This window comes from Prinia subflava, chromosome Z (assembly GCF_021018805.1).
Source record: "Prinia subflava isolate CZ2003 ecotype Zambia chromosome Z, Cam_Psub_1.2, whole genome shotgun sequence".
NCBI lineage: Eukaryota > Metazoa > Chordata > Aves > Passeriformes > Cisticolidae > Prinia > Prinia subflava.
The window spans coordinates 21,035,906-21,057,499 of NC_086283.1; the positions used below are offsets into that span (position 1 = coordinate 21,035,906).

General features: G+C 39.2%; 1 protein-coding gene across 1 annotated transcript in view; it reads right to left on the reverse strand.

Annotated features, from left to right (window-relative positions):
- Positions 1-21,594, reverse strand: part of LOC134563860 (connector enhancer of kinase suppressor of ras 2-like) — a 169,935-nt gene that overhangs the window by 16,321 nt on the left and 132,020 nt on the right. The window contains exons 15-17 of the mRNA XM_063422240.1: positions 6,448-6,509; positions 5,254-5,413; positions 3,756-3,829 (exon numbers count right to left, since the gene is read on the reverse strand). Of these exons, the coding sequence (XP_063278310.1) occupies positions 3,756-3,829; positions 5,254-5,413; positions 6,448-6,509 (296 nt within the window). The remainder of the gene's footprint in view (positions 1-3,755; positions 3,830-5,253; positions 5,414-6,447; positions 6,510-21,594) is intronic.

Consider the following 21,594-nt stretch of genomic DNA (forward strand, 5'->3'; position numbering starts at 1 on the left):
AGCACCTGCACCTCCTCCTGCTTCACTTGCCCAACCATCTCCCAGTGGGATTGGCTCGGACTGAGGAGGATAAAATGGTGGGTCCAAAGATCCTAATCCTTTTGGCTAATCCTGAGAGAATATCACATGATGGAGTTTCTGCTTGTAAATAGGATTATTTTCCTAGACAGGAAATTTAAATACATACAGCTACTCAAATGCCAGCATTGGGGTTTCAAGTCAGTGTTAATGGGTGGAAGTTAGTGTGATAAACAGAGTTTAATTTGACTCCATTGTTCTCCTGAAATGTGATAAAATCTATCATTTTCCAGTGGAAGGTGTCCCTGCTCACTGCAGGGGGTAGAATGGGGTGATCTTTAAGGTCCCTTCCAACCCAAACGAGGCTGTGATCCTGTGATTATTAGAATTTTTTGTATTCTCACAGGAACCCTGCCCCAGTTAAGGCACTGAGAGGTGAAATCAGGAGTATGCAACAGGTCAGGCATTGTCTGCAGGGCTCCTGGCTCAGCTGTTACAGAGCTTGTGAATGTGTCATAAAATGCAGAAAGAGCAAGGATTTTGTCAGGGTAGATCAGTTACATGCTGCAGGTCTGGCTGCTTTTGCAAAGGAGTTCCCACATGCCAGGTCCCTGCAAACAGCTCTAATTGGTTACTATATGAATGTTCCTTAAGATATTTCTGTCTGATACTGTGATAATTACCCAAGATAGTGAACATTAAAGCTGCAATAATGTATTGCACTGTTAAGTATCTGCAGACTGCAGAAAAGAGAGCTTTATTGCTGGGAAATGGAGACTCCAGTTCTGTGCAAACTTGTGATTTAAATGCATTGCAGTTCTGTGTCAGGGCTGCAAAACATGACAATAAATCCATCTTCATCTCCCAGCAGTGTCACTAAGATTATTATTAAGTAAGTGTTTAGATACATTTCGAGCCGCTAGGACCTGGAGTATCCAGGGTAACAATTTGAGATGTATAAATACGAACAATTTAGAGGAATTATATCTGTATCTTTATGGCTTGGTTTGGAGGGCCCCAGACTGGCTGCAAGATGTGGTGTAGTGAGTGCCAGTTTAAAGAATAATCCCTTCATCCATTGGCTGCACTCCAGTTAACACAGCCGAGGAAGGTTCTTCCCTGTTGGGCACCCACTGGTGGCTCAAGGGGGCTTTACTGTCTGCAAAGACTGCTAAGCTCTTTACAGAAGTCATAAAATTATTAAACTGTAGTAACATTTAAGCTGTACCTTCATGTCTACCTGTACTACAATGACATTTGTATAGAGCCCTGACAGCACTTGCAATATGAAGCAATATGCCAAAACTGGCATATCCTTGATAAATTTAAGACCTAAATTTGCATTAACTAGGCAATGAAAGTTTTCACTGGGCGGAAATTGTTGACAGTTCAGGCAAAACACCAGTTGATAAGGACTAATTACACCTGTGGCTCAATTAATCTTTATACTTGGGGATCAGCATCATCATGGGGCATTATAATTATCAGTATCTTTGAAAATAACACAATATTCCTGTCATGCCACAGCATACAAACTCAAATAACTGTAATTTCTCATACTCTATGATCACTTTTAATCAGGAGGATGCAGGTGTTGCCTAAAAGCAGTGGAAAACTTCTCAATGGCAATGCAAAAAGCCTCCTTTCACAGGGACAAGGTCATTGCACGTCCAGCTATAGCCCGAAGAGCTGAACCAGCCTGAGATAATGCCATGGTTCCTGTAACAATCAGGGTGCCTTCATTAAATGCATTACTGAGGCAAATCATCAAACCACACTGAATGATGCATTCAATTATCTATATTCTTGTGAAAGCTTTCTTAAGGCTATTCCATCACTGCAAGCCATGGACATCAGGAACAGCCAGGCTGGGGAGCAGAACTCCCCATCCCACAGAACAGTGGGAGAGAGAAATCCATTAATTATCCCAGTAAGCCTTCAAATCCTTTAGTTTCAAAAGGGTTTGAACATTTCACATCAATAGCTCTGAAAATAACCCTCTGAGATCTGAGGGGAAATCCAAACTGAGTTCCAAAATGTTCTTAGTTCTGCACTGGGGAGAGCTGAAGGAAAACTGACACTGTGATTTTGGCTTTTCAGTGCAACCAGGCAATGGAATGATGCCCACTCCTGGCCTTGTGGGACAACCCAGGAGAGGACAAGTGTTTTCCAGGTGTGCTCATGGGGGCTGTGGGTTGGAGCTGGCTGGACACAGCCAGGGTCCCACTTCCCACATGCTGGATATACCGAGTTTCACTGCACTCACTTCCAGGTAAAACAGTGGCTAAGGTAAGGTGCAGTTCTTGTGAGGAGGGAATTATATAAATGGTAGTCCATGAAGGAAGAAATCAAATGGAAATTCAGCTCAGGAAAAAAGGGAATATACCATGAACATTTTTATTATACTTTTACCTCTGGATCTGCCTCTTTTTGAAAGGATTGAAAGCCTGAAGGTTCTCGGCTTTCAGTTGTGTGCAAAGTTTTAGTTAATCGGACTTTTCCTTGTGCATATACCCTACAGAAATCCCTCTCTAAGCTGAGTTCTGAGGGATTGTGCTCTCGTGCTTTGAGGAAAGCTCTGGAAGCTATTTCTAGCTGTGCACAATGACCTTCTGTTTGATCTTGGTTAATTCACTGAAATCTGTTAAGTGCTTTATATTCTAACAAAAGGGTATTATTTTTCCTGTATTTTTGTTCAATATCATTATTAATATCTACTCATTGCTCTGAGGTATTTATAGTGCTCAGTTCATGTTTAATTTCTATAGTGATACCCTCAGCTGAAAGGAGAAATAGAAGTGTAAATTGCACTGTCTTGTACTTCTCTGACACAGTAATAATATCCCCAGACAAGAACAGGCAACTGAAGAGGTTTGATTTTCTGATGAGCAGTTTCTATTGTAATTCATATCTTCGATATTTCTATTGCATTGTGCTCATAGTCGTATGACTTGTTTCCTCAGACCAAAATTGGAAAAGCACAAGAAAAATCCAGGATGCTTAGTTAAAAGTAGGAAAGCATACAGAAGACAAATGCAAATAATTCAGGAGATCCCAGAAAAGTGCTACTCTCAAAGCACTGGAATTGCTCTGTTAAACCTGTTGATTGCAATCCCAACACTGTATGGAAGCAGTTTCCAATGACTGTCTGTTATTGAATATTCCTTAATTGTGGAAAGCTTATAATATGCTTTTTAGTGGAGCAGAGTGTAGAAGTACAAGTAATATGCACTCAAGCAGTAATGCAGAGTTAATTTTACATATGGAACCTAAATATTTTAGCAGCTGAGAGCAACACAATATTGGGTATGAAAATCTTCCTCCATAAAAGAAAAAATTAAGATTATATTCACCATCCCCTGCTATGATATTTGTTATGCTGTTTCCTATGGGAAAACACAGCTCTATTGAACCTGAGAAAGTTTTATCTCTTTGCTAAAGTATTCATAGCTTTTTGATTTATTTACTTATTTAACTGAAGCTGTAACTGGACTATCTGGCAAGCTGGCTAAAGAGTTATTCAATTTATTTTAATCCAGTAAATGGTATTTACATTACATTGCATCTTTTATAATAAAGAGAAATACTAAAGTTTAAGTGGATCTATGGTGTTATATATACAAATTTCAAGGTTTTTTCTCAGTAACTCCCTTCTCTGGACTTCGCAAGTGTTCAGTACTATGTATAGCAAACTTTCAAGAGCAATCCTTTATAAACATAATTGACACATTACTTACTGTTTTCGTCTGCATTCAATTGCTCTGTCTATCCTGAACTCGGGTAAACTAATGAATCCTTCTGCTTTTTCATCCTATGGAACGAGAAAAAAAAAAGATGTAGGAAAAAACCACAGAATTAAAGAAGAGAGCAATGAGCAGCAGCTGTTTGGGTTTTATACAAAGAGTAACTACCCAGTCAAAGGAAATACTGAATGTATTTTGCACGTACTGTTTTTATTATGAAATAGATCCAATTCATCACACAATATAAATATAAACCTCTATGAGGTAACTAAACTGATAATTTCTCAAAGGAGGCACAGCCATCCCAATCCCCTTTTGCTGAAGATCACAGAACACCTCTCAGCCTCAAACACAGCACATATAAACAGAGGAGAGCTCTCGGATTCTTCACCATAAATCTCCATTTTATAGCTGTTTGGTGGATGTCTCTCTTTAAAGTCACAGTTGTCACACCATGTGCCCTGCTGAGGGCCCCTGAGGAGCTTCCTTGGAGAGGTCACCTCTGATTAAATAGGAAGGTAATAACCAGGAAATGTATCCTGTCACTTTTTACTTCTTTTGAAGCAATTCAGCAGGAAAAGCAGAAGACATATTAACACCAGGCAGGTTTTTGAAAGGTATTAGCAAGGGCACAGTGAATTACGGCTTGGTTTGAGGCACAGGCTGAGAATCGGGGGGACACAGCAAGTGCCCCCCACCTGGCAGGGGAAATGTCAAACACCACAAAACCTCTTGATCACCCACAGCCTCAACAACCTCTCGGGCTACAAAACCCACAAAAACTGAGGGGAATTGTGCTGCTAAACTCATCCTCTGGAAGAAAATAGGAGAGGTGGAGTGGAAGATCAGTAACCAAAGTAGGCTGCAGATTTCAGCTCAAGCACCAGGGCTCCTGCACACAAATGGAAGAGCAGCTTTGAACCATTTTGGGCTTCTCCCCTCTGTTATTTTCTCTGCATTTATGCAGATTGCACCAGCATAGGCCCATTGGTTTTCAGGAAAATTTCACCAAGAGCAGCATTTTACACATGAGAAACTGCAAACTGCAGACTAGTTCAGCAAAAAGCAAGAGGAACATCGATATAAAAATAATTTCTAGATTAAAAGATTTACAATTTCAGATTTTCACATCTGCTTCACAGAATGCTTAACTAACACAAATAGTTACACTTTACAGCCCCCAACCCCTCAGCTGAAACTGGGGAGAGTTGAGTATGAACACTGTGTTAGTCCACATAAATCTGTGGAAAAGGATTAACTACAGATATATTCATTTCTTAAAGACTGCCATGAACATCTGCTATTTTATTAGGCTTGAACATGGATTTGGAGTCTTTAAAAAATACTTTCAATTGAATTATTTCCAGGCAGAGTGTACCAGACCTGGCAATTAAAGTGGCAGTTCATCCGAGCACACAGTAAAAATGGACTTTAAAGGAATTATAAAGCTTAAGGTTTCATTTTTCTTTGTCCGAGCATGGCACGTACTTACATTCTGGTTTGTGTACCAGTACAAGGAGGAATCCTTCAGAATGAACCAGTACTTTTTCCATTTCTGGGTGAAATAACCTTTGGCATCCTTTTTCTTCCAGAGCCAGCCTTCGCAGTCGCCGTGCCCCAGGTCCTTGCAGGAAATGCGCCTCCTGCTCACGCTGGAGAGGGAACTCCCTGGGAACAGCACGGGGTAAGAAGGGGGAAAACGGTTCCATTTTTAATTCAAAACCCTCCAAGCCAAATCCTCTCCAGACCCGGAATGAACCATTTCCAAATTCAACGGTACCCTGCAATTTTGGTTTCCCCGTGAACACAAAATAAAAAGGCCATGGCTTATGCAATGCTTTATTTAATTCCTAGAGGGTTCATTCCTCTAAGGGCTGAGGTTTATTTTTTTTCTGATTAAGATGGACAGCACCATTCCAAAGTAAAAGTGTATTTATTTAACCTCAGTCAGGAACTCAGAGTATGACACAATCTGTACACAGATACTTTTTTCTGTATATCTTCCCTTCAGCAGCAGAAGCCCTGTCAAATTATGGGAATTTTAAAACCCATTTTTTAATGAATAATAAAAAAGAAAGATTGTTCACTCCCATAACAGTGCACATGCTTACATGATTTTTATCCTGAAGTGAACAACCATATTTTGACTTTACAGCATCCTGTTAGAGGCACAGCAGGAATAGAGTTGCTTTTCTTTTTCTAGGTGTTATTTCAATGAATCCTAATTGAAAGGCTTAGATTGCCTTGAAAATATTAATAAAACCAGGTTTCAAAATAAATTTGGTATAATTTATTTTCCTGAAAAAAAACCCTCTGTAGGAAATTTCCTTAACATGTCAGACTTTTTTTCCCATGAAAAATCAAGTTTATTATGCTACAAGAATTACATTTGTCCTACAGCTCTACAGGGAAGAAACTTAGAGAATATAAAACCCCATCCTTTGCTCTACAGTGTTCCACCAGCAAATTCTTATCCATTTGCTCATAGATGCTCCTTGTCTTCTTCCTAAGGAAGAGGAAATTTTACCACCCACCCAAGCAATATTGTACCTATAAAACATTTATTTTGGCATTTCAATTTGTTGATTACTATCAAATTTAGAAATATTTGAATCAAGATGAACTTTTGATACAGATCACTTATTATCCAAGAAGGAGCCTCATTTTCTAGTTTCAAAATGTTAACTGAAAGAAGTTACCTTTTGACCATTTTCTGCTTTTTACCCTGAGGGAAGCGTAATGGAATGACTGTAAGGAAAAAAATAAATTATGAAACACGAGTGCAAGTAACAGCAGTAAGATGTAAGAGCTTTCATTCACTCGCCTCTCCTGGGTTATCAAAGCATCAGTGATCACAGGATCTCCCTTCTGTCATTTTTCCTCAACATCATAAAGAAAACAACACTCTGCTAAATCTGCAAATTAAAATTGCTTTAAAATATATTAATTACAATTGCAGTGAAACCATCAAGGATCCTTTGCAAGGATGAATAGCTGTGCAGTGGTTTGAAAACTAAAGATATAAACTCCCATGAAACAGCTGATAAACTGACAGGTATTTAAAATTTGTTGCATCAGTGTAATAGTTACAAAAAAATGCAATCATAAAGAAATATTCACTACAAACATTATATGCAAAATCCTGTGCTCAATGATGTGTCAAAGTCACACTCTTCCCACCAGAGAAACAAGTTTTTTGGGTTGGTGGTTGACAGAATAAGTCTCAGGAAAAAAAAAATTCCTCTTTTCTTTTGTGGCAGCATTAGAAAATTGCTAGATATTCTGAAAAAAACCCCCTCCAACCTAAAAGCATCTCTTTATTTAAACCTAAAAACAGGGATAGCAGTCAAAAACTGCTAAGCATTTCCCTCCGATGTACAAATGCTTAGGAACCCTAGAAAGTAATCAGGTGAAAACAAGACTCCGGCTCCAGGGAGACAAAGGTTTATTTTAAGTGAAAGCAGCAGAGGGAGGAGTGGGTTTGGACATCTACAGCCCTGTTTGTAACCCTGGTGTGATTTAGCCCTTCACAAGTGGAAGGCTTTGAGGGGACTGTCGGGATCAGCAGCTCCTGACTCGCGAGGGAGCTGGCTTGGAGGGCACCAGCTCTCTGTGCTCTCCTGACCTCAGCCTGTCCTCCCAGCCAGCCTCAGGACAGGAATGTTCCACAAAACATGGTAATTCTGGCAGGGAAAGCTCAGTGAGTGAGTGTGCAGCGTGCCACTAACCCAGCACATCTCCCCCATTTAACTTCATCTCTGCAAATGTGTCTCTTCGTTCAAGAGAAGACAAAGATTTATGCTCTTGTGCTGGAGGAAATGTGGCAAAATACAGAAAATGAAATAGCAAAACACTGAGAGAAAGTAGCAAATGTGCACAGCAGCTCTGGGGGTTTTGTTGATGTATTGCAAATCACAGCAGCAATATTGATCTGTCCTGTTATGTCAGCTTGAGTGCTGTGGTGGCTGGGGCTGAAACAATCTGCTCAATGTTCCTCTTTCCACAGAAATGCATTAGGGCAAAGCAGGTGTGTTCCTGAAAAACACAACACCAAATTTTCCCACAATTTAGGCTAGAGAAATGCAGTGATGGAGTAAAACTCCATAATGAAATGTGGTTAAATTTAAAGGACTGCGAGACAAATTAAACATCTGGAGGAGGTACTCACCAGAAACTAGTATGAATAATTTAATATAAAAGTTTTAAAAATAATGAAAAAAACAGCACAACAAATCAAAGGAGAGCTGAAAATATCTTTCTGACATAAAAAAAAATCTTTTTTTCTAAAAAGCTTAGTTAATTATTCTTCCTGTTTTGTTTATGCACACATAGAATATATTCAAAACAAGGAACCAGAGAAAGTGAAAGGTTTGCAATACCTTGGGGATCAGTTGATAATTAGCACTGCTAACGTAAAAAAATCAAGCTCCACATTCTGAGAGATAAAAGAACCACTATAATATAATTAACTTGGTGGCAAACACTGTGAGGAAACAGACTTCACAACTCCAAATGACTCAGAGTTGCTATGGGAGACAGACAGATGATGGAGAACTCGCTGGGGCTGTCAGCGTTTCAGTTCTTACCCCGAAACCACAACACAGGGCCAGAGTCAGAGAGTGCACACCCTGCCACCCCCACCCAAACCCAGCACAGTGGAAATGAAAAAATGTGTTAAAATTGAAGGGATGCTACATGGAGGTAAATTAAGGAGATCTCCGTGTAATCAGGGTGTAGAAATGCTGTCGCAGAAACACTCAATGAAAAGCAGAACTGGTTGCTTGTACCTCCACTGGTTTTAACCTCAGGAGTTTTTAGGGAAAGATATTTAGAACTGAGTCATCGCAGCCACAGAAAAGTTTGGGTTGGGAGGGACCTTAAAGCTCATCCCATTCCACCCTCTGCCATAAGCAGGGACACCTTCCATAGACCAGGCTAGTCAAAGCCCTGTCCCTAACCTAACCAGTGTAAAAAGTGCTAAGTCAGAATGAAGAACTGACATTCTACAAATGAAGGTTCTGTTTTTTATCCGTTGGACGGATAAAAAACAGACATACGTTTGTACGTTGGCCAAATGCCTTTTTTTTTTTTTTACAGCAATTTTGCATTGAAAACAGAGCACCTCAAGGTTTGTACCACAAAAATATTTGAAAATCTTAATCCCCTATCTTCATATCATAGTATTGGTACTATTTAAGTATTCTTGGAGTTTTAAAGCTTTTTTTTACCTTCTGGGTAAGCCTCCCTCCAGAAGTGCCTTCCAGCCCAAAGTTGGGTGTGATTCTCCTCCCCAAACCATCACATACTTCAGAACACACACTAAGATTCCTAAACTGAACTAGAAGTATTGCAAACACGCTGATCTGCTGTGGTTGCAGCAGCCAGTTTCCTCAATAGGGAAATTATTCCTAGATACTTGTTTTCAGCTCTTTCATAACATAGGCAAATGTCAGGGTTTCGGATATCTTAAGTATCTTTTAAAAATATGGCAATGAATTGAACAGCTGAAGAGTTTTTTCTCATTTAAAACACATTTATAAATCATTACCTTCCTCATGGATGTGTTTCCTGGATGGTCAATGGCAGAACTTGCATATCTAGGGCAGACAGGAGAAAGATGTCAAATAATTACGGGAAAAAACCCAAACTGATTACGTTGTGCTTACCGACACTCTGTGGATTTCTAAATATAACCACAGCATCCTGCAGCATGAAGTTCTGTAAGATTTTGCTACAGGATGCCACAGATACCAAGAATTGACACTTTAAAATGCAAAAATACTATTTCTGATATATGTGAGTTCTGTAAAGACTGAAGAACAAAGCAGGGCAGCAGCACCAGAGGCCTTCCCTCATCCAGTGCAAACAGTATTGGCCATGATGGAAATAGGACACGGAATCAGGGTCAGATTCTTCTGATCTGGCACAGAAATTCTTAAATGCACAATTCCCCCTCATGCCCTCAAAAATCAGGAAAAAAAGACTGGATGTTTTTGTGTATGTTTTTGTGTATGACATGTAAATAGAAACAGAATGTAGAAATGGGAAAACGATCCAGGGGAAAAATTAAAAAGGAATAAAGGATTGTGGACATTTTTAATATATTGCCAAATTCTGTTGGTCATAATAGAAACCATTGTTTTAAGGCAGTGAGGCAAGAAGTGGCATTATCTCATTTGAAGATCTCCATTGTTAGGAGAAATCAGATTTACCAGCAGAAACAACTTCTACGCTGTGAGTTAGAAACATCTATAGTCCTGAGGCAAAGGAAATTTCCAGCCTGCAGTGAAGGAATGGAATACATAACATTGAAATAAAATTTGTGGAAGTTAATGGGCAAGACCTCAAAGCTGTCTGTAGGTGACATGGATTGAAAGAAACAATGAAAAGCAAACAAGTTCAGCTTCAGATATTTGGGGGGCGGGTGGAGAGATGCCCCCAAATGCTGCTGACTGTGCCATTAATGCCCCATTTCTCCCTGTCCCTGACAATGCCATCCATGCTGTTCCATCCTTCTGGGCACTTCCCCCTGATTTCGGGGCTGCTTCTTTTAATCCCATATGGAAAGCATCACTTATGATGCTTCCAGTCTCTCTCTCAGCTGATATACAACCTCAGTTATGCATCTGTGGTGGTATCAAAAAAGTCCTTAGTCAAGTTTTATTAGCCTCTGTGCAACCACAATAATGGGTCTCCTTACAGTAATCACAGACTCTCAGCAGCAAAAATACCGTAAAGTGAGGGAAGCAGTCTGGAGCTGGTGATAGGAGCAGCCTGCTCGAGGCTTTTGAAACCCTGGCCAGGAAGTCAGGTCAGGATTAGGTGTTCCAGCCTACAACAAGTGTAATTTTTTTCACTTGGGAACAGTTTTCAATAGTCTGCAGGAGGTTTGTTTGTTAAAAGATTTTATGTTTATCAAATACCGTCCCCAAATCTAATTATTCCTGAACTATTCAGATGTGCAGACCACAGAAGAATGAAATGCTGATCTTTTCTCCTCTCTAGTGTAGTAGATTTTCTGTGTGAAAGTGGCAGAATAATTTAGACACAGAGGATCCTCAGTATGTTGCATGTTCTGGTTGAAATATTTCTGTATCGTATTTGGTTGAGTTACTCCTCAGCTGTATTTTTAGGAAATCTGTTGTTACAGCAAAAGGAGCAAAAGGAAAAAGAAGGGGGGAGATATGCAGTGATACAAGTTATAAGCACCTGGACTTAACATTTCTCAACCCAATTAAAACAGTTGATCTACTAAATACATGTTCATATATAATTGTGTTTTTGAAACAAACTTCAGGATCTAGAAAAACATTATCCCAATTAAAACAAACAGAAAACAAGAAAAAAAAAATAAGCAATTATTTCAGTATGTCTGCAGAAACATTCCTTGCATAAATAATGTCACATAAAAATGGCAAAATATTAAGGAAATAACTGCAGAAATTGCATTTATTTATTAATGTAATTAATACAATTTAATAATTAAATTATATTTACAGGCTTATTCTAAAATACTTATTCTACCCTACAATTTCCTGAAATGGATTTCTTAACTATTCCTGTTTGACAGAAATCTGAAGGACTTAAGAAATGTCTATTGAGACTTTGGATGTGCTCTGCCTACCTGTGGGGCATATACTGGAATTAGTGTGGATAAAAAGGTCTCCCTTTTATCCATTTATCAGAACTTGCACTAATACACACATGGAGCAGTTTGGGTTTATCCATCTGGTCACAGAAATGCATTTTGAATCACCTCATCTTGATCCATGCTTTACATTTAGGTTACTAGAACTTCCATCTCTTATATAATATATTCCTGTTACAACGAGTAAATCCTCACCACAGATTAATTATTGAATATTTTGTAGTGAGGTTTGAAATCCCTGGTTCAGGTCTCTGCTCTGGGCTGTTGACGCTTCGAGCAACTCAGCTGCATTTGTAAATCTCTGCAGCCTCTGCAGTACAGGTGCAGCTGAAGATGCAACGTTGACAGCAAAATGTCAAGAATGAAAGTTATTTTTTAAATGTTCATCTCTTCTTATCTCTCTGGCATAAGCCACGACCAAGAAGAAAAAAAGTAATTTCCAAAGCACACCGCCGTGACCATGATTAGAATAATCTTCAAGCATTATTTACAAAGACAAAATGTGTTGCAAGAAGGAACTTGAGCAGGGTTTCCACACGAAAACTAAGAAAATATTCAGAAGAAGTGTTCAGTCGAGTAGCAGCGGCTGTGCCATGTGTGAATGGTGCAGTTTTTCTGCCTCTTTCCCCCTTGCAGGCCTGGCTGCCGAGCGCAGCAGAGATCTGCACCCAGGTCTCCACAGGGATGTCACAGTTACATGACCTGTGGCCAGAATCCATAGGTGTTGAGGCTTCCTATGACTGGAAAAAAACCTTCTCCTGAAGTGAAATGAAGATCAAAGACCACAGAGACCCCTGCTAAGCACAGAGCCAGGCGTTTGCCTGCAGGAAAGCTCAGCAGCAATTCCTCACTGGGCGCCTGTTACCTCCTCCTTGTCTGTGAAACAACCAACCCCTAACAGGGCAAAGACTCCTGGCAAATGGGAACAAATCAGCTGCTGCTCAGGAACAGGCAGCTCAGCTTCCCCTCCTAAAACCTCAGTGCACCCATGCATCCAAGGATTCCACCTCCAGCTGCAACTTCCTAAATCACAACTCCTGCTCAGGATTGAGGTCACAACTTCCAGCCACAGGAGCTCTGAGGAGGGCTCAGATTTGTCTGCCAGCTAGGGCAGGTTTGTGAGTGATGGACAGTGCCCTGCACCGAGGGATGGTGGTGGAAGTCCTGCCCTGAGCACAGAGCTGGGCAAGGTGTGAGGTGTTCAGGCGCCAAGAGTTTGGAAGAACCTAGATGCTGTTACGTGTTAAGTGCTTATAAGTGCTGCTTGTAAGGCAGCGATCCCTCATTTCTGCTCTGCTCCGGAGTGTGACAGACCTGACAGGCTGGCTCTACATTCTGCTCATCAAATGAATTAAAAAAGCTCCATGTTTCCAGGGACATCCTGCAGCCTTGTAGATCTCACAAAGATGCTGCAGTTTCCCGCATGGGTTCCCTGCAGCCTGGGGGAACATTCCACTACATGCAAGAAACAACTTCCATCTCCTTGGCTTTTTTAAAACACAGGAACAATAATAAATACCACAGAAGCTCTATAGGTCCCTGTATGTTAAAATCACAGAGTCACAGCACAGGGTTGGGTTGGAAGGGACCTTAAAGCCCATCCATTCCACTCCTGCCATGGGCAGGGACACCTTCCCCTATCCCAGGTTGCTCCAAGCTCTGTCCAGCCTGGCCTTGGGCACTTCCAGGGATCCAGGGGCAGCCACAGCTTCTGAGCACCTGTGCCAGGGCCTCGCCACCCTCACAAGGAAGAATTTTTCTATACCCAACCTAAATGTCCCCTCTTTCAGTTATTGAAGATAATGGTATTTCACCCAAATTTATCAATCTATCTATCTACACAGTTGATCTCCTGGTTCCCAAAGCCTAACTCTAATGGATAAATATCTGAAAAATGGCTTTTATTTTAGTTTAAGCTGTTTAAATCCCTTCAAATAAGGTTACTAGAAAAGTGATATAATTCTGCCTCTTGAAATATTTTTAAACATATTGAAAAGGTATAATATGGTCATGTTTAGGGTCTGAAATCTAAAATGTGTGGGAGAAGGATTCTTCTATAAAAGAATATAAAAGCTATGAAAGTTTTCCAGAATTTCATCAAGTCATATGTCCCTGGAAAGTATCTCCTGGCAGATGCCCTGTCCTGTCCACCAGGGAGGTTCCATCTGGATTGCAATGTCGCTGCCAAACTGAGCATGTGCAACCCACTGGGAAAATCAGGTGCTCTTTGCTCTGGGAAGAACAAAATTGCTCAGAAGTAAAAAAGACTCCTTTGCAGCTCTTCCTTGTGGCTGCATGAAAATGTGGGTGTGAAGAAGGAAATGAAAAGGGTGAGACATGGCTGTTTCTGGGAAGGGTGTGGGGTTTCTTTCTGTTGCAGAGAAGTCAGGCAGGAAGGACCTGAGGGAGGGCACAGCCAGGCAGAAAATAAGGAGAAACAAGTGGGAGAGAAGAACAGGACAAGAGAACTTATAAAGGGGTTGGGAGACTAAATGAAAACAGTCAGATTTACAGAAAACAGTGGGTTTTCAAAATTCAGGTGTAAAAGGTAAAGGCAAAAGGTGAAATGAAGCTGTTATTTCAGAAGAGGGCAAGAATAACCCACTTTCCCCAGGTAACCCTGGACAGGAGCGATGCTGCAAAATGGAACAAAATATTAGTATTTAAATATTAATATGTTTAACCTCCTGTAAAAGCTAACCTCCACTGTTAGCTGAGGTATTGAATTGCCGGCACTGGAGGGACAGGACTGTCTGTTGTCAGATGAGGTGGGATTTCATCTGTACCTCACTTTAATCTCTGCTAACAGCGCTGCTCCATTTGGCTAAATGCCATTTTAACCATGCACTGCACACCCAGGGGAACAGCAGCAAATGGTCACTATAGCTGTCTTTCAACTGCACTCTGATGTTTAAAACACATACAAAGAGGTAAAAATGCTGTCAACCCTGAAAAATCGAGCATGAGGTGGTCAACAGCTGATAGTGTTGCACCTCAGAGTTTTAGCTGTAATTCAAGGATGTTTATAGCACTGAAGGGAATCATAAACAGTTGTAAATCCTTTAGATTGGTCAAAGCACTCTAAATCTGATTAATTATAAAGCTTCTTAAATAGGTTTAGGCCATATAAGGGAGGAAAAAACATGAAAAAGAATAATTATCATAGATTAGAACTAAGTTTAATTAGAATATATGATGCTACAAAGTAGCTGTTGCTTGAAACATTCTTTCACTGTGGCTTTTGGATGCAACATGAAGATACTTTATCGGATAAACAGCAAAGAAATGAAAGACAAAATCACTGTTTTTTTTCATTAGAATAAATTGAGTCAATGCAGGCCTAAAGGCCAAACTGAAGACCCCATTCTTAATATCTATCTACTCCAAACCACAAATATAAGCAGTAATCTTGTACAGAGTGAAATAGAGGTAGATGTTCATTGAAACATTCTGCCTGTTGGGTACCAAAATCATGTTAGACACACTTCATGTTTTTCATCCTCAGAGTGAGTCTGAAATACTGAATTTCAAAAGTAAAACAGTAGATTGGGGAATATAACAGTATAATTTTTCCTCTGTACAAATATTTTATAAACCTTTATCTGAAGAATTTTTTTAAGTCTTTGTAATTTATATTTATGTGTGGTGTTGGTAAACGAACATTTACTAAATGATATCAGCACTGATATCTTTAAACCCTGAAAATTTATTCCTGTAGTACTGCAACAAAGTTTCTAAAAGTAAAGAAAGGCATTTAATTCACAAATATAACTGTGTATATATTTAAATGCATAACAGAAGTAATTACCTTTCAGTATCTCCACTGACCGTATCCCCTGTTCTCTGTAGAAGAAAAATAAAGAGCATTAAGCACGACTAAAGACCAGACTTCCTTGGTGCTCTGAGCACAGTGAAACAAGTGACAGAGGTAAACCACAGTCATTCTGCAACCGTAAAGCAAAGGAAATGGAACACTTATTTCAATTCCCAGCTAAGAGTTATTTTAAAATGAAGATCATGCTTAAAACAACTTGCATCTGCAGTTGTAAACTAACTTCAGATGCTGTGTAATTGTGATCAAAGCTCTTTAAAATAAGGGAGCTAAAATTTGTTTGAATGTTTGCAAAAGTGTTAATCTTTGAAGGGGAGTTTAAATGCAAAGAACAAATACTGCAATATAGAATACAGAATCTCAGAAGGACAAACTTTCTTTGACGTCATTCTTACACAGCTTTAAATAACTTGATTTACCACACTGGTTATTCCTCTGAGGTTTGGAAATGATCCTGTCTTTGTGGAGTAGATAGCAGATGATTTGGGGTTAAACATTAAATTGTCAGATGGCTTAAGTTACTTTAAAACAAGTTTTGTAATGGAGGATTTTTCCCCACAGCTAATAACTGAAATTTACAAAAAATGAAATTACGAACCCCTCCCCAATAGGTTGTAAAATTCATATGTATTTGTTTATAAATGCAGAAATCTGCACTTGCAAAATCTTTGACTTTCTGGATAAGCAAAGAGGAAACTGATAATTTTAGGAAGTGCAGTGTTTGTGTTTTAATGCCACTTCTTGAGCCTTGCAGCAGATGTTTTATCACAGATCATATTGAATTACAGATGAGTTCAGAGCACAGAAACAGAAGGGACAGGAAGTTTTCTGAGGCTGTTGCACCACAGGGCTCTGTGCAGGCACATTTTGGACAAACACATTTTGCCACCTCCTCCTTCAAGGAGTCTCCCTTGCCCCTGGGGAGACCAGTGCAGAACCAGTTACCAGCTTTTATTGAGCTTCAGCTAAAATATTCTAGCAGATGTGAGAAGAAAAGATAATCTCACTCAAGTAAGAGGCCTTATCTGATGAAAAATAATGAAATGGTGCCCTTACACTAAAAGCAGGGAGGTCTCTGACATTCCTTGTTGAAACCAGGCAAAGGCAGAAGCTCCCCACTGAGTGATTGAGTACAAAAAACCCTAGCAGGCTTTCCTGAGAGCCATAAATGTCTCAGTTCTCCTCAGAGTATGCTGAAATGTATCCTAGAGAACTTAAAAAAAAATGAAAATACCCTGTAGAAATAATCACATTTTCTCAAAGCACACTGGAAGGGTTAACAACTAACGCAAAAATCTGCTTGTGAGATGTTGCTCTGGTGCTGAAAATGCACTGCTAAATACAAATGAACAGTCTGAACATCCCTGGAAATACTGGGGACAGCCCAGGAAAATACTGTGTGGCCAAGCGAGCAAAAGAACTTTGACAGCACCCGTGCTACTGTTATAAAAATAGAATTTATTCCTACCAGAAGGCTCAAAGCTTTCCTTCTCTTATCCCTCTGCCTTCTAAGGTTTCTAATTTTAGCAACTGAAAATGGGACTACTAATTCAGTCAGAGCTTCCTATTCTATTTCTTAATTTCCTTTTCCGGAAATGCCCCCAAAGTAAAAGCAAAGTGTTTCCAAATCAGGGTTTATTCCCTCTCTCCCAAATGGGACCCATCCCACACTCTCTTCCCTTACAAAGCTGAAATAAACTTCCTTTACCCTGCTGTGGCTGCTCTCTCCAGCATGAATTACAAATTTCCACAGCTATAACAACTCAGTTATTTATTTCCTTCCAAGAAAATGCACAAACCCCACCTCTGTTACATGTGATCACCTTGGATTTTGGCTTCCAGATTTCTTTTGATCTGATATACTTCTTAAACATAAACTTCATATTAGTGGGATGTGAATTTGCATATATTGGGCTGAAAAAAGACTTACTATTGAGAAATTTGCTTCTGATAATAAAACACATTTTTCTGGAGGTCAGTCTTTCAACACCACCAGTTTTTCTGCATTACCAAGCATTAATTTCCAAAGATATTGAATAATGTAATCTCATTAATTGAAGCATAGACTGTAGCAGGGAAATTTAAAAAGACTCTATAACAGTATGGTAAAGGAAAATATGATTTAACCATTGAACAACTCATAGATTATTGTAACTGATTATTAGTTGCTCTAATTCAGAAAAATGCAAAGAAGAATATCTGTATAAATACAGAGGGAGAGAAAATTGCTGATATTGGTACTTGAAACATAAAACCCATAAATATGTCTTTTACAGTTTTTATCAAGAATTAATTTATTAGAAGAAAAATTTCAGCTCCTGACCAACTCATCACTAACATATATTATTACCAGTATTCAAGTGTGGACACTTGGGATTACTACAGACCTTGGTCACATATTTACCATCTTTTGACTGATTTTCTCCCCAGAGAAGCTCTCATGGGAGAACAAAGCGTGAAATGCTAGCTTTTATAAAGGATTTCTGATGCTATACATGGAAACTCCTGCACTCTGGCATTTCTATAAATGTCTACCTATAGCTAAAATTAATTTCCTTATGCAATTCTAATTACATGCAGATTCAATGCTGACAATGACTTATATATGGCAGGCTCCTACCTGCATTTTCAGCAGCAAACTTATATAAATATAAAAACATAATATCTCTTTTTGAGCAGTTACTTCTTCCCAGTTTGTGACATTTGAAAAAAAAAATAAATAGCCTTTTCCTAGTTCCCAAACTAAAACTTTACTTCATCTTACTACAAGGCCACTTTCATGAGTAGCAGACATGTGGGAAGCTCAGGAGGCAGATGTCTTGTCATGCTGTCAGAGACTATAAAGCACAAATTCTGTGAAATTCAGGTCACTGGCACCTATCTGCCTTCTTTAGTCAGCTCCACTTTTCTGGAGCTCTAGGGATTCCTACAGATCTGCTTGTGCCTTGCACGAGTGGAGATGAAAGGACAAAGAGGCCTCTGTGGTCCCACAAGCAGATCTGAGGCTCCGCTCCCCAAGGAAGTCATGTAGAAAGTCCCATTTACCTGCAGCTTCTATAAATGACTTACAACAAAAAATCACTCCTTTGAATCAGAATTCTTCTCCTAAGTAAAGAAATCAGATAAACCACCAAGAACAGAACCCTGAGCTGCAGACATCATGTGAAAATATTTGCCACTCATTATTTATTTGTATCCTAAAGCAAGAGACAGGAATAGTTGGTAATGAGATTAGAATGGTTTCATAATGTGTGTTACTAATCTCAGTGGCCAAATTCAAGATATTTATTCCATCTACATATATAATTTATTCAGATGCAAAGATTCACAAGCTTCTTTATCTTGCACTCTTCTATACTCAGAAATTGAATTATTATTAATAAAAATTAAAAAAGGAAAAAATTATTTCTTCTTCTGCTTTTTTAACTCCCATATTTATCCCAAAGATTTCTCTACAACATATTCGTTCAAAAACAATTGAACAGTGACCTTGTTACGAGGGGCTTTACTTATCTCTCTACCTCAGACAGCAGATGAATCTGCTTTCAAAATTATCGTGCTGAGCTAAAAATAAAAGCGGCCTTTGAGGTTTTTATTCCACTCCCCCTTGTTGAGGGGAGAGATAACAGAGACAGGAAATCACCCAATGTGATCTACATTCAAGTACAGTTTGAGGTACTCAGATCTGTGCTGAAATAAAACAAGAGGTGAGAAGAAGTACTGAAGGCAGAGGGAAGGGATGCACTCGAATTTGTAATTACGGGGTGATGATGAGCATTGTCAGCACACGGTGGGGAACAGGGGAGACAGCAAAGGAGGTCAGGAAAAACAGGCAATTCCTTCCCCTTCCTTTTCCTCACCATGGAACATGTTACCTGTGGCCCTGCCCTGCCCAGAGCTGACCTTTCTGTCATGTAATGTTCCTGTCCTCCAAAACCCTCTCCTTGTTCTCCTGTTGGGGAAGGGAGAAAGGACAGGGAACAAGACTGAGTCACTGAGTAGAGAGAAAAAATCAGAGGAGTCCCCAAAATGTTTCAACTGGATTCCTACACATTGATCCTTTCAGCAGCAGGACGTGACATTTGTGTGATAAGGGAGAGATTTTCTATTTGGTGCATCTTCTGGCAGATAAATATTGCAGTTATCATAGCAATAATATCAGTTGTAACTACTATATATTAACAAATGTCTGTTAAATTTGGCTTTAGACCATATATATATATATGTATATAATATATATATAGTATATATAGCTAAACTGGGTTTTTTTTTGGTAGCATGGCAAAACAATAAAAACAAGGTATAAATTCGTTTTCTAAAACAATATAGTGCAGTACAACTTAGTTGTGTTGTGGTTCTCTGGAGTCAGAGGACTGCAGAATGTTTTACAAATGGCAGTATACCCATGAAGTCACAGCAGGTTAATGAATGCTTCATTTGCTAACTTGCATTGGTAGTTTGTAGTGGTTTGTTTGAAGACCGCAGAATATCATCATTTAAATATGCTCTAATAGAGCAAAATTACTTCTGAAAACACTGCATATGTTTGGATAAAGGCAGCCTCGTATTTGCTTTGTGCAAAGTGTCCTGATATAACTACAAATACAAGGAATTCTAGGCCAACCAGGCAGCCTGAACTTTTGGAAGCAGCAGGAATGAGAAGCCTGTCTTGGGACAGAATTTGCAAACATATCCGTTCTAACCAGGCTGTTCCAAACAAAATCCCAGGCCCTCTCCCAAGCTTCTGGAAGGGGCTGGTTCTTCCAGAAATCAAGGACAACCTGAGTCCTGGGTTAACACTGATTTAGTTGTTTTTTGGGTTTTTTTGTGGGGTTTTTTTGGGTTTTTTGGTGGTTTTTTTGTTTGTTTTGTTTTGTTTTTTGTTTTTTTGTTTTCTTGTTTTTTCCCCTAGATCTAGGTCCGTTATGAAGTTCTTGATTGCTGAGTGAATGTGGAAACATAAAGACTGATGACATTATTGTTAAAAAGAACTTTTCTTAACATTTTATTTCCCTTTATTTCCCTAATACTATGAAACACCTTTTTAAACCACCTTTTTCCTCTTTGAGTTGTTTATAGATTAATGAAGGGTGTAGTTTAGAGAGTCTGATCTGAACAGAACTTTGAAGAAATACATTATTGGACTTTGCTACTCAAGGATCCATCTTCAAGCATGAGGGAGACACTTGTCAGCTGAAGCGTTCATGTGCACAGTCCCAATGAAAAATAATATTATTTTACAATCAGTACAACTGGGCAGACTCATTTTGAAGCTGCAGAAGCCAGAAATACTTATATTAGCTTCTCTGAGCAGCCAGAACCCACACAATTATCCTCAGAGTGATTTCTCAGCATAACTGCAAGGTAGGGAAAGAAGGTTTCCCATATTACAGATACTTAAATAAAAAGCAAAGACAGATTTTATTCAGCAATTCAGAAAGGAGATAAAACTCTGAAGGAAGTAATGCTCATCCCTGACAGCACAGTTTTGTTTCTTTCTGCAAGAGCAGGAAGGAATAAATAAAACATGAGCAGTTTTCCAGTAAAATTGGCAATAAAAGGCTCCTCCTTCAGTCAGTGGAGCTGATTCTCCCAGACTATCTTAATTATTCTACTTATCAGAGCAGCACTCAGACTGCCTGTCATCCCAAAAAAAGCATCTGGAACATCTGGCACATCCCAGCATGCACCCATTACACAACACCCAGCTTTACATTGGTTCTGCACAGGTTTTAATTCTCAGCATGTATCATTAAACTTTATATCGTTTGTCAAGCTGCCTCTGCAGCTCCAGGAACAGTTAAAGAGCATTTCCATCACCCTGTGCCACAGGGATGAGTTACCATCTTCCTGGGATCAACAAGAAGGGAATAAAAAGCAAGTTAAGCAAGTGCTGTGTAACAATGACTAACCCTAAAACGCCATCATGCTTCAAATTATCTTTAAAATAAAAAAGTGACTCCTGGTCTGGCACTCTCAATGAATACCCTAAAGCAGTCATTATTCCTGTTTTACTGTGAAGGGAACATTGAAACGAGAGAATTGATCTTAAAACTCATTAAAAATTAAGTCTTTTCAACACATTGAATTCTAATTCTCAAAAAAAAATTAGAAATTCAAATCTATTCTCCTTTTTTAAAATATATGGTACTACAAAGCAAAATATCCAATTATTTTGTAGATAATAGGCCCAGAACATTTATCATCAACTAAAACTAGCTGAGAGATTATTATCCAATTGGAGAATTTAATGTGGTAACCAGCAAATTGAATTTCAGAGCTTCAGAAAGTCATGCATCTCTGAGGCAATAAAACCACAGAGTTGAACACTGTGTGGATTTCCACACTGGACC